This window comes from Pipra filicauda, unplaced genomic scaffold (assembly GCF_003945595.2).
Source record: "Pipra filicauda isolate LSUMZ 115617 unplaced genomic scaffold, ASM394559v2 scaffold333_size800053_pilon, whole genome shotgun sequence".
NCBI lineage: Eukaryota > Metazoa > Chordata > Aves > Passeriformes > Pipridae > Pipra > Pipra filicauda.
In genome coordinates this window covers 90,577-103,641 of record NW_024104458.1, presented here as the reverse complement: position 1 = coordinate 103,641, position 13,065 = coordinate 90,577, and the positions used below count along the sequence as shown (strand labels likewise).

Sequence of the window (13,065 nt, the reverse complement as noted above, 5' to 3'; positions counted from 1 at the left end):
TTCATGGCCTCCTGCAAATACTCTCCAGTGTTTGCTAAGGGACAGACACCTCCATCACATCGTCCTTTCACCTTCTGCCTTGTTTTCTTGGGGCCCCACTGATTGTGTTGGAGGCAATCAATCATCTCCAGAGCTACTGCTCACCTCAGTCTCCCTCCCATGCTGTCCCCAAGCATTCACTGTGACATTAGTGGAAAGGCAAATCATGCCCTGAGGGTGCTTCATCCTGTTTTCCCTGTGCTTAGGAAGAAAAACCCTTCAGGATGTCCAGAGCCAGAGGAGAGCCCTCACCTGGGGCTCTTGTGAGCCAGATCCCAGACACCCTGACCTTGATGCTCTCACCCCCAGGCAACACAGCTGGTGAGGGAGTAAGAGCCTCAACCTCCTGGAGCATCCCTGTGTATCCCAGCAGACGTGGAGCCCATCATGGCAGCGCTGGGCAGCACATCCCCCCAGCAGGGAGCTGGGGCCCTGCCCAGGCACCCTGCCCTGCCAGTGTCCAAATACTGTCATTGATATCATTAATTTTGGGGCTCTCACAAGGAGGCAGGTGCTGTGCCTGCCTGAGTCCCATCTGAGCACTGTGGGGGATGGACCTACTCCCAGACCCGGCCCTGCTGTGTTGTAGCTGCGCACAGGGAAGGGGAATGGACTGGGGTGCCCCATGGGTGGCACAAGGGCTGGCTCCAGGCACAGGTCCCTGACCCAGAGCACCCCCAGCTGGGAGGTGGCACCAGGACAGTCACAGTCAGGACAGTCAGGCCATGTTTAATCAGGATGCACACTGGAAAAGGCAGCTGGAAGGAGGGAAGGTTTGGTGTGCTATTTGCCAGCCAGGAACAGCAGGTGAGGGCATCCAAAAGGGATGATCCCAACTCCACCAGTTTTGCTGGAATCAGACTGGATGGTAGGGCTGGAGCTGGTCCCTGCTGAGACAAGTCACAGCAAGACCAAGGGTATGTCTGGAAGGGGGATGTGGGGCAGAAGCAAGTGGTGCAGCTCACTTGCAGACATGGGACATGCATTAAGCCACTGCCTGCACCTCCCACCCCCGGGAATGGGGTGACCTCATGGTGCAGAAATTGAGTGGTGGGGAAATGAGAGACTCCCTTTTGACCTGAGTCAGGGTGGTTTCCTTTCAGAAGGCACCAGGAAGATGTCAGTGATGGGGGTGATCTCATTTCACAAACACCAGTCATCCCAGTGACTGGCAGTGATGGCTGGGCTCGAGCCCCACTGAGTCCCTGCACCAGCCTGGCAACTCCCTTCTGAGTCTCAGAGTCACTTCAAAGGCCACAGACAAACAAATACATGTCAAAAGCAGATCAAACAGGGGTGTGTGTGTACTCTAGCCACCCTTCTCCACAGCAGATTTGTCTATCTGAAGTCAGAATGAGACATTTGGTCCCTTTTTCAATGACGAGCAAATATCACATTTCACTCTCAGCAGAGCACAGCCCTGAAGGCAAACAGGGCTGGGGCTGATGGGCCCCAAGGACCCAAGGGGAGCCACGTGAGAACAGGTGCCCCTGGGGGCCAGGCACCCAGGCCCTTCCAGGTCCTGCAGTGCTCAGACACCACATCACCCTGAAAGTTGGTGTTTCAGCAGAGAAAACCCTTTGGGTGGGATTACCTGAAGAAAATTGAGGGCTGGGTGTATCACAGAGCCAGGGTGTCCTCACCCTGCCAGAGGCCAGCCACGGCAGCATTATCTGGCAGAGGTGCAGGGCTGCACGTGGGGCCAGCATGGGCAAGAGGGGGAACAGCCCCCCAACAAAACCTCTGGGTCTGTTTCTTTACTATAAGAAAGATCAGGAAAAGTCAAGTGAAGAGTTGTTCATCCCATGTTTGGATTTGGAGCTGGAGGGTTTGGTCAGCTCTGGGTGCACTGGCAATGTCACACAAGCACTGGGGCTGTTTGGTGCCTCTCTGTCCTGGGTGGAGATGAGACCCCCATGCTCAGAACAGCCCTGTGCAGTCAACGGGGCTTTTCCAGAGCAGGGAAGGTAGTGGACACTCATCACCCCCTTCCACTGAATCCATGTGAATCCAAAGGTTATGTGTTGTTTGGAGATAGGAATGCAGGAGTGGTAGCACCTTCTGGGCTCCAGACATCCATGCCACCAGTCCAGGAGCCACCCCAAAGGAGATTGCCATGGGGATGTTGAAACGAAGTGCCATGAGCCTGTAAACACTGTACTGACGCACCATCACATCACAAAATGAAAGAGTATATGTTGATTTTGTTCTTTCAGGTAAGAGTCAACTATGCTTTTCCAAAACTAGGGTGAGACTTATGGGAAATGTACTGTGGACATATCCCTATGTCTCAAAGTGGGGATTTCTTGAAATGAAGTACAATGAGAAGGTTAAAAATTCACTAAAGTACAGGACAGGACAAACAAAAGAACTTATGAAAGACGAGGGAATAACCAAACCTGCAGGAACTGAGAGCCATGACCTGAGAAGCACAGAACAGGAGGACACTACGAATCAAATGACAAAGTCAAAGACCAACTTTGTATGACCTTTGTGCTCATTAGCATTGTAAAATCCCCGCCCACAGGCTGTGATCACCCCTTACTCACATAAGCCCCTTCCCCACAGAGCATGAGTAGTAAAATAAGTGTGCAAGGTATCCTTAAATGGAAAGGAGAGAATGCAAAGCCAATGGCTGCAGCTTTAGGTCATGACCTAGAGGGAAATGCTGGTTTCTATTGACCTGAGTGTATAAAACTGGGCACCTGGCATGCTGAAGGTGTGCCAGCTTTGTGGAGTCACCACCCAGCACCCATCTTTGCGTAGGTATGAAATAAAACTAACTCTATGCGTGGATCAGCTTCTCGCACACAGGGTGAAAGAGCCCAGATTTGGGGCAAAAGGAAGAGGGACTGACCTGGAGGTCTGGGACTGGCCAACAGCAGGGTCCAGCACAGCCCCCAGCTCGGTGAGGGACGGGGAGCACCCCGGGACTGCTGCACCCCAATGGCACAGCGTGGCACTGTCAGAGCACATGGCCAGCCCTCTGAAAGCACCGGGAAGGTGCCTGGGAAGGTCAGGCACAGTTGGGAAGGTCAGGCACAGTTGGGAAGGTCAGACACAGTGAGGGTTCCCCAGCACAGCCCCAGTTTCGCCCCAGGCATTGCCCTGTGTGACTCAGCTCAGCCCAGGCAGCTGGAACTGGGTCTTTCCAGGAGATTGCCCTTGTGACAGCCCCGCCAGCCTCTTATCAGGGGCTCAATCAGCAGGAAGCAGCTTGGCTGTGTGGCCCAGAGAGGGCAGATCTGTGCTCCCCAGCCCTTCCGCTCCCAGGGCGGGATCTGGGCTGGGGTGGCATTCCCTGCCTGAGGGATTCCCCGCCTGTGGGATTCCCTCCCCACAGGATTCCCTGCCCATGGGACATCCTGCCTGTGGGATACCCTGCCCATGGGACACCCTGCCCATGGGACACCCTGCCCAAGGGACACCCTGCCTGCCCTGCTGAGCCTCCAACCTGCCCAGAGCAATGGGAGGCTCCTGACAGAGCTGGGGATGTCCCCACTCCCTCAGCTCCCCTTGGGGCCTGTAGGGACCCCCAGCCCAGGAGCAGCACAAGGCTGGGTCACACACAGGGAAGGGGTGACCACAGTCCCAGCTGGCCTATGAAAGTGTCATTTGGGCCTCTCCTGTGTCCCCTGGCAAAGCCCAGCCAGCATTGCCGAGACCACTCTCATAGGGTCATCCTCCCCATCTGATGTGATCTCATTCTAATAAAACTTATTATCAAGGCACCTACCACTCTATGTGAGATTCCGGGGCATTGGATACTGGAAAAATCACTGCCACCTCTTACAGACCTCACAGAGATTCATAATGGGAAGGTTAAGGCTGGTGAAAGCAGAGAGAACAGAAATGGGGGCGGGTTGTGACAGCACAGAGAGGCAGAGGGACAAGGGTTAAAAGGAGAGATGTGTCCTTCATGTGATTCCATTCAAATGAGGAGGAGGGACTAACAGGCTGAAGATAAGGAAGATGCTGAGCTGGGCCATGAATACAACTCTAAGACAAACGGGAGAACAGATATTAGAGAGTTTTGCCTAAGGCTGATGATCTGTGGGAGAAAATAAAGGGGGAAAGATTTTCCAACAGTATCCACTTCCAAAGGATATAAAAGGCAAGTCCAAGTGGGTTTGCTGCCCTCGAAGGAGCACAGAGCCACGGTAAGGACTCTGAGCCAGCCCTGAGACACACATCTGGGTGTGGGGCCAGGAGTGCCACAGGTGAGCTGACCTTACTGACAGCTTGTAAAATGCAACCAGCCACTCTCCCCTCTCCTCCCACTGAGGGTTTTCGCAGTTTCCCCATGCTCTCCTCTGTTCCTTGCAGTGTTTCTCTTGTTCCTCCCAGACCTGATCCTTCCCAGTAGGAGGGAGCTGAGCAGGAGTGGGTGCTGGATGTGGAAGATTGTCGTGATCCCGTCACAGCTGTCCCAGGCTGCTGGGCAACCAATCCCTCTCTCCTTTGCTCCTCCTATTTTACCCTAATATTGCTTTTCCCAGGAAAAGATCTGACTATCCACCAGGATTTCTGAGTGGCACAGCTTGAGACAGTGTCACCTTTTGGGGTGTGTCTCACTGACAGCATGTTCCCAGGTGTCCTTTCTCCTGTGTTTGGGTTCACAGGAGCCTTCACCTGAATGATGGCTAACAAGAAGCCCTTCACCAGTGCCATCATTGGGACACTGGTGGCACTCTCCATCATCGCCCTTGTTCTCAGCCTGGTGAAGGTTGAAGATGTGACACTGCCACCCACGGTCAAGGTGAGCCCAAAAGAAGGTCCCTGAGCACCACTGGAGAGACCTGTCACCTTGGGCAGGTGCTCAGAGACAACAGCTCATCTCCAGGGGAAGGGGGGCCGCTAGGAACTGCCTTACAGTAGCAGGGTGGATGTTTTGTTCCCACCTCAGAGTGCAGGCAGAAGAAACACAGCCTGGCCACCTCAAAGTCAAAGGGAGAAGCCTCCTCTGGAACGAGCCACCAGAGGCTGTGTTTGGAGATTACCTTCGGGCAGATAGGTAGGGCAGAGCCCTGACCTGCTCCCTCTGCTCTCCCAGGGCAGGGTGATAGAGATCCATAGGCCCTTTGTTCCTGCCAGCTCCCACCAGCCTGTCCCGACCTGCTCACACTATGGCACAAGGATTGTGCCTCTCCTCTGTCATCCCCTGCAGCTTGGCATCCCACCCCAGCTGCTGGAAGAGGGATGGCAGGGTTTTAGGGTGAGGTGGAGGGCTTTATGGGGGACAGGCAGGGGCTCCTGGACTGAGCTGGTATGGTCCTGCCAGTCCCTGCCCAGGCGGGGTGCAGCTGTGGGGTTGCAGAGAGCACTGGAGTTGGTGAATTGCTGGCCCCAAGGTGGGGCCAGTGTAGACACAAAAGGTATGTGACCATGAAGGAAAATGCAAAAGCATGAGGAAACAATGAAGGAAATGTTTGTGTGAGCTGGCATTGCTGCACAGACCTCAGGAGAGGGAATGACAAAGTCCCTCAGCTGCCGTGAGAAATGCCTGGGCTGAGGTCACCGCTCTGCTCTGCCACAGCTGTGCCTCAGAGAGGTGGGTTTTGGGGCATATTCTGACCCCACCACCCTGGCAGGGCCATGGTGGGGTCAGGGGCAGGCTGCTGCTGCTCCTCCACTACCATGATGTCTTGATTTTCCCCTGCAGTATGGGATGGTGTTTGACGCGGGCTCGTCCCACACCTCTCTGTTTGTCTACGAGTGGGATTCAGACAAGGAGAACGACACTGGTGTGGTCAGCCAGACCTTGTCCTGTGATGTCCAGGGTCAGTATCCCCCTGCCCTGGGCTCTGTGCTGCCCTGTGTGTTCGAGTGGTGGGTGGGATGACCTGGCCCTCCCTCTAAGGCAGCTCTGTCCATCGGGCTGGCACTGCAGGCACGGTGTGGAGCCCTGGCTGCAGGCAGGGTGTCCCTGACCCCTGGGCCTGGTACCCGCACATTGGGTGGGACTGAAATACCTGGGTGGTGAATGAATTTTCATTCCTCTACCTTGGAATGCCCCCACTTGCTGTCCTGGCTGAGAAAGGTGTCACCCATAGAGCTGGGGACACTGAAAGCATGGGAGATGTTGGGAATACATAGGAGAGGAAATAAATGTGGGTCAATCAGGTCTCCAGGGGACCCTGGAAAAGCACCTCTGTTGCTAAGAGGTGACAGACCTCACTGCCTTGAGCCCTCCCTCATCCCCTTCCCGAGCTGTTCCGACCAGCCTGTCCCAGCCTGACTCTCTTCCAGGGCCCGGCATATCAAGCTATGCCTACGATCCCCCTAGAGCCGGTGATTCCCTAAGGGAATGCCTGGATAAAGCCCTGAAGGTTGTTCCTGCTGCGAAACAGAGGGATGTCCCAGCTTATCTCGGAGCAACAGCTGGCATGAGGCTACTGAGGTACTGCTGTGGGGCACGAGGGTGACAGCAGTGACAGAGCTGCAAACAACCACTGCCAGGACACAGTGTCCTGTGTGAGGCCAGGATCCCAGATCCCACTCTACCATGAGCAAGGGATGGGTGAATGGGGATAAGGGGAGAAGGCAGCCCTGTGGGGACAGGGGTGTGACTGAGCTGTCCTGAGCCATTGCCTCTGGGACAGAGAGACTGCTCAGAGGGGCCCACATCCTGGGATGGTGCTGCATGCCCAGTTCCAAGCAAGAAACGCTTCTCAGAGCTCTGTTTGCTCTTCATGATTCCTTGAGCACAAGGGAGCTGAGATACCACCAGGGGATGTGCCACCTGCCCAGGTGGATGGGTGCTGGTGGGGGAGCAGGGGTCAGAGGCAATGAGGTGATGCAGGACCTGCTGTTACCTTTCACCAGCCTGTATTAGCTCTCTTCAAATATCAACCTTCATTTCATGGCTCTTGATTTTATGGCTGCAGATATCCCACGTTATTCCTGTGCCTTGGCAGTCATACCCTGTCCCTGGGAAGGAGCTGGGCCATAGCCTGAGGGTTACTCGCTTCAGAGAGCGAGCCCTGAGATATCTTCCCCACTCAGAGGTCTGAAACCAGGCTGGAACCTTCCCAAAACACCCCCTGGAGCTCAGCAACCAGCCCTGCCTTGGGTGCAGTCAGTGGGTGACATTCAAATCTTGGTCTTGCAGCACAACTCCCTCTGTCCCCCAGCACTGTGATGATACTTAGGCAGGGAAGGGTGTCCTGGGAAACCTCTGTGTCACTGGGATCAAGTTGCACTGGAGAGATGAGGTTGCTCTTGCTGCTAGATGTGTGATGCCAAGCCTAGACAGTTGGGATTTACACCCTACGAGCAGCTTCACGCAGCAGGAAATTTCCTTTCATAAAGACTGCTTGTTGCAAGGGCTGGGAGTATGTGGAACTTTGAGATTTCCTCTGTAGTATTGGTTTTAGCTGGGTACGTGTCTTGACCTTTAAGTCTTTCCTAGGGAACAGAACAGTTCAGTAGCAGATCAAGTCCTGGCCGAAGTCACTAAAACCATGCAAGAGTACCCTGTGGATTTCAAAGGGGCCCGAATCCTTACGGGAGAGGAAGAGGGGGCTTATGGCTGGATCACCATCAACTACCTGCTGGACTCCTTCACTGAGGTGGGAGAAGGCTCGAACACCCACTCCTCTGCTAATAAAGCTTTTCTGATTTTCCTGAAGCTTGCTTAGCGCAGGAGATGTCAGGGTTAGAGGCTTTGGGGGATATCCCAGGGGAAGGAGGGACTTATCCTCTGGTTGCCCACAGTGAATGGGGGAGAACTCAGGAATGGAGGTGTCTGTTAAGAGCTCAGGGCAATCCCACACCGTGTGGACAGAGGGTCTCTCGGGGACAGCGAGGTTGGCTGCACAGCCCAGTGGGGACCATTTGCTCCTGCTGGGCTTTGTCTCACTGCCCTGGGAAGCTCCATCTCCCTGTGGCACTGAAAGACACCAGCTTTGGTTCAATGTGCCAGTCCGAAGGCAGCTTGGACCAAAACTCTGTCCTGCCACCCTCTATCCCAGCCCTGCCACAGCACAGTGCGGTGCTGACACCGTTGGGCTCCTGTGCGAGCTGTCGGAGACAGAACATCCTTCCCCTTGCACCAGCCCTCTGCAGCCTGGTCCTTGGGAAGGGCAGGGCCCCAGGTGCCCACCAGCACTTTGGTCTGGGGACTGGTGACTCAGAGCCAGGTGAGCCCACAGAATGTGGGCACATCCTGACCATCAGACAGTTCCATCTCTCTGGTAAAGGACCAGGCTGGCTGGGCAGGGAGCTGGTGGGGCCTCACATACAGGAATAACCAAATGCCCATTGAATTTAGCAACAGAATCCTGTTGAGTTCAATGGGATGAGAATTCTGCTGAGAGCAAGTAAGCCCAGCCATGTACTACTCCTCTTCCTTTCCTGTCTCTCCTTGGCAGTTCTCTCCCAAAGCACACACGTGGCTCCGTCCAGAGGTGGCCAACATTTTTGGGGCACTGGATCTTGGAGGAGCATCCACTCAAATCAGCTTTGTGCCCGAAGGTTCAGTGCTAAACCAGAATGAAGCTTCCAAGTTCACCCTGTATGGGTACAACTACAACATCTACACCCACAGCTACCTCTGCTACGGGCAGAACGAGATGCTGAAGCGGCTGGCAAAGGAATTAATTGTGGTGAGAAGGAACTGAGGGGTAATTGGCCTCTGGTCTCATGATGCCAACCACAGACTTGTTAATGCATAAAATAAGACCTGGCAAGGCTCTTTCAGAGAGGTATCAGCAAGGACTGAGAGCAAGTACATGCTCCTTGGAGCATGGCAGGGCAAATGTGGAGAGGAGCACGGGAATCATAGAATCACATCCCTGGAATGGATCTTAAAGACCATTTTGTTCCAACCCCCCTGCCATTGGCAGGGACACTTTCCACTAGCCCAGGTTATTCCAAGTCCCATCCAACCTGGCCTTGAACACTTGCAGGGATGAGGGAAGTCAAAAGGGCACTTCGGGAGAGATCTTCTGGCTGTACACAGGGTGCACAAAAATGTGGGACCAGGCTCTTCTCAGGGGTGCAAAGTTCCAGGACAAGAGGCAACAGGCACAAGTTGGAACATCTGAGTTTCAAACCAGATGGAAGAGAAAAGTTTACCCCAATAAGAATGTTCATATATCAGAATAGAACCCAGAAGTGTGTGGAGTTGCCATCCTTGGAGATACTCAAATACTCTACTCAGAACTTGGTGGGACAAGGCTCTGAGTGACCTGCTCTAGTTGGTCATGCTTTAAGGAGGGGATTGGCACAGGGACCCTATAGGTCCCCCTGAAACTCAGCTACTACTCTGTGACTGCAAGAACATGAGAAAAGTGAACTAAAGACCTTTATTGGATCATTTTTTCGAAGGTCAGAGGTGAAACATGTCTTCATGGAGCTGCACTTTGCCAGGAGAGCAGCCTTGGTGATCCAGAGGGGTTTGCTCCTGCTGTACAGCCAGGAAGGTCCCAGGTGCTGCCTCTGGCTGGGACTGGAGCTAGAGCCAGAGCTAGAGCTGGGTGTAGAGGGCTTTGCATGCCCCGAAAATGATCGTGCTGGCCAGGGGAGACACACTCTGGGACTCTGAAACAGGTCTCCCTCAGTGGAAGAGGGGATGAGACAAAGCAGAGTAAGAATTAGTGCTGGGCCCAGGCTGGGACAAAGACAGCCAAACAAGACCAGGATTGGACAGCAGGAGGATCTTTCCTGCTGAGGAGGTGGGAGATGCCGGTGCCCGTGGCCCTGGGGGGATTCTGGGTGAGTCCTGGCCCCGGCCTGCCTGCCAGGAGGGTCTGGAGGAGGCTGCAGCCTGTGTTTTGCTGTCCCCAGGCATCGGCCCCCAGCACACGGGTCTGTCACCCCTGCTACCCAAAGGGCTACAATGAAACGGTCCGTCTGTCTGCCTTCCGCGCCAGCCCCTGCACCGACCGGAGCGACGCCCGCCTGCCTGCCGGTGACAGCACGGTGACCCTGGAGGGCAGGGGCAATGCCAGCGGGTGCCTGGCAGCCGTCAGGGAGCTGTTCAACTTCTCGGCGTGCGGCCAGAGCCGGGACTGCACCTTCGACGGCGTCTACCAGCCCCCGCTCCGAGGGCAGTTCATTGTAAGGCAGATCCGCCCTCCCGCCCCAGGGCAGGGCATGTCCCTGAGCGCTGTGGTGTCCCCGCCTGCCCCAGGGCACTGTCGCCTCCCTGCAGTGAACTGGGGCAAGGAGCTCTCAAGTTAACACTGTCCCTGGACATGCCAAAGATTGCCACTGCCTGGTTTTTCAGCCAAATCTCCAAAAGGGACCGTGTTAATAATCACAGAGCCTCAAAACGGTTTGGGTTGGAAGGGATCGTCTCATTCCACGCCCCAACCCGTTGTATCAGGTTGCTCAGGACCCCATCCAACTTGGCCTCAAACACTTCCAAGGATGTGTTAATAAAATAGGTGTTTGTCAAAACCCAAGTTTTTGGTAAAAACCCAGGAGTTTAGCCAGCAGCCTTCAGGCAAGGCTCTGCCTTGCTGGCTGTCGCTTTGCTGTCACCAGCAGGCACTGACCTCCCAGCCCATCCTCTGCTGGGACAGGGACAGCACTGCCCTGGGACTACCCTGGGTGGGGCAAACCCTCTGAAGGACCAACCCGACCTCCTGATCCAGGGGAGACAGGTGCAGATGCTGGGGGTTCCCCACTGTAGCTCACCAGCATTTCTGCCTCTTCCTTTCAGGCCTTCTCTGCCTTTTACTACAACTTCAAGTTCCTCAACCTGACGGAGGGGCAGCCGCTGGCCACAGCCAGGGAGGCCATCGAGCAGCTCTGCACAAGGAGCTGGGAAGATGTAAGCTCCCCATGACGGAGGCTGTGGGGGAATTTCACAAGCAAAGGGGTTCTGGGGTGGGGGGAGAGGAGCAGGGACCCATCCAGGGAAAGGCTCCCCAGTTCTGAGCTGTGCCCTACACAGCTGAGCCATCCCTGCGCTGTGTGGAACCGGGACTGTCCTGCATCCACTCAAGGATGTTCATGCACCAGGGCAGGCAAGGGCAGCACAGGAGCTGGGACTGGAGGTGGGAATGGGGATGGAGGTGGATCTGTGGCACGGGAGGATGGTGAGGGCAGAGACGGCTGCTGGCACCACTCTGGAGACAAGTCAAACCATAGAATCGTATAATCCCAGACTGGTTTGGTTGGAAGGACCTTCAATCTCATCTTGTTCCATCCCTCTGACATGAGCAGGGACACCTTCCACTAGCCCAGGTTGCTCCAAGCCCCATCCAACCAGGCCTTGAACACTTCCAGGGATGGGGCAGCCACAACATCTCTGGGCAAAAAATGGGGATGGATAGGACCCAGAGGTGTGGCACCACCATGGGGCAGAGAGATGGGAGAATCTGAGGCAGGAGGAGCTCCAATATGTCTCTCTGTTTCCATGTGGAACGTAAATCCTCCCCAAAGGAGTTGCCCTGTGTAGAGAGGTCCAAAATCACTGCCTGGTCCAGAAGTCTTTTTCTGGATGCTGGTGACTGTGGAGCCACCGCCGCTCATGCAGCACTTGTCAGGGCATTGTCCCTGCACAGAAATTGCCTGTGGACAACTTCCCTTCATCCCCAAATGTTCCCCATCCCAGCTATCTTCCAGCTACCCTAAAGAGGATCCCAAGCGACTGCCTAAATACTGTGCCAATGCCAACTACATCCTCACACTCCTCCTCGATGCCTACAAGTTCAATGAGACCAGCTGGAAAAACATCTTCTTCCAGATGAAGGTGGGCAGCACTCTCAGCCTGTGAGGGGGAGATCCAGCCCCTGTGTTGTGATTCAGGGGGAGCCATGGTCCAGAGAACCCTGCCTGTCTCTGTCCTGGTGTGGCAGTGGTGTGGGGGCAGCTACTGCACCCTGCTTGGGCTGAGCAGAAATAGTGGCCCTGTGATATCAGTGGCTTTCCTGCAGGGCTAACACTGTTCCCTCTCTCCCTGGGCAGGCAGGGAGTGCTGACGTTGGCTGGACACTGGGGTACATGCTGAACCTCACCAACATGATCCCGGCGGAGGCTCCAACCAGGGTGAAGGGGCACATGCCTTCTCTGTGGGCTGCAGCCATCACCTTCATCATCCTCACCCTTGTCTTGGGGCTCACTGCCCTGCTGCTGCTCCTGTGGATGTAGAAGCCCGACTGTGCTTCGGAGCCCAGGAGGTATAAATTGTGCTGGGGCCCCTGTGCTCCTGCCTACAGGACTGGCACCAAAGAACTGGGGTCTGGCCTCTCATGGGACTGGCCCCCAACATGCAGACAGGCACTATGTGAGCTTTCCAGAGGAGTTCTGCTCCCGTGGACACCTGATGGGATCAGCCTACAGAAGCCTCAGCCATGCCTTCTCACATTGCTGCCTGTTGCAGATACAGCTCCATCCCCCTGGAATGTGGGCCCATGAGAGCCAACCTGGCTCTGGAAGAGCTCCCCAGTGTCAGACTGTTGGTGCTCGGCTGCAGGCACCTGGTGTTGGGGTGCTCCGAGCCATTCTGGGTATGACCTCGGTCCCTGCCAGGAGTGCCAGGCATGGCACTTGTCTCCAGGTGTGCAGGCATGCAGGGCTCTGAAGGACCCCATCTGCTCAGGGTCTGTCACTTGGGCTTATGTGGAGATGGTCTTGGAGAGAAAAGGAAAACTGAGCATCCAAAGTCAGAAGCGTGGTCTGTGCCCCTCCAGAGGGTCCATCTCATCTCGTCGTCATGTCATGTCATGTCATGTCATGTCATGATGTCATGTCATGTCATGTCATGTCATGTCATGTCATGTCATCATATCTCACCATCTCATCTCATCATCTTCCTTTGTGTGGGATAAAGGGATTGATGTTCCTGAGTGCCTTAGTGGAGGCAACACTGTCCCACCAGCAGAAGGCCTGGGCTCTGTGAGTGTCAGGCTGAGACTCCAGCAGGCTGTGGGTCCTGACCTGCACATGGCTCAGCTGGGCCCTGCCCACGGCTGTGTCCTAGTTAGAACAGCTGGGACCAGTTCATCACTGTGTGGGTGTTACACAAACTGTGTATTCTACACCCTCCATGCCATTTCCCAGGAACTGTTAACA

The 13,065-nt window shown here is 55.1% G+C and overlaps 1 protein-coding gene across 1 annotated transcript; it reads left to right on the top strand.

Annotated features, from left to right (window-relative positions):
* Positions 1-4,675: 4,675 nt before the first annotated feature.
* On the top strand, positions 4,676-12,141 carry LOC113991068 (ectonucleoside triphosphate diphosphohydrolase 8-like). The gene is made up of 9 exons (XM_027727104.2): positions 4,676-4,798; positions 5,702-5,819; positions 6,289-6,439; positions 7,451-7,610; positions 8,412-8,645; positions 9,829-10,101; positions 10,709-10,819; positions 11,606-11,743; positions 11,959-12,141. Exons 1-9 carry the CDS (start codon positions 4,676-4,678, stop codon positions 12,139-12,141), a joined length of 1,491 nt encoding a protein of 496 aa, XP_027582905.2.
* The last annotated feature ends 924 nt before the right edge of the window (positions 12,142-13,065 follow it).

Bases quoted from the DNA above. Each gene is read 5' to 3' on its own strand.
- LOC113991068 (XM_027727104.2), top strand. From the start codon at position 4,676: ATGATGGCTAACAAGAAGCCCTTCACCAGTGCCATCATTGGGACACTG. The intron at 4,799-5,701 runs GTGAGCCCAAAA...TTTCCCCTGCAG, and splicing joins CACTGCCACCCACGGTCAAG to TATGGGATGGTGTTTGACGC. The intron at 6,440-7,450 runs GTACTGCTGTGG...AGTCTTTCCTAG, and splicing joins GCTGGCATGAGGCTACTGAG to GGAACAGAACAGTTCAGTAG.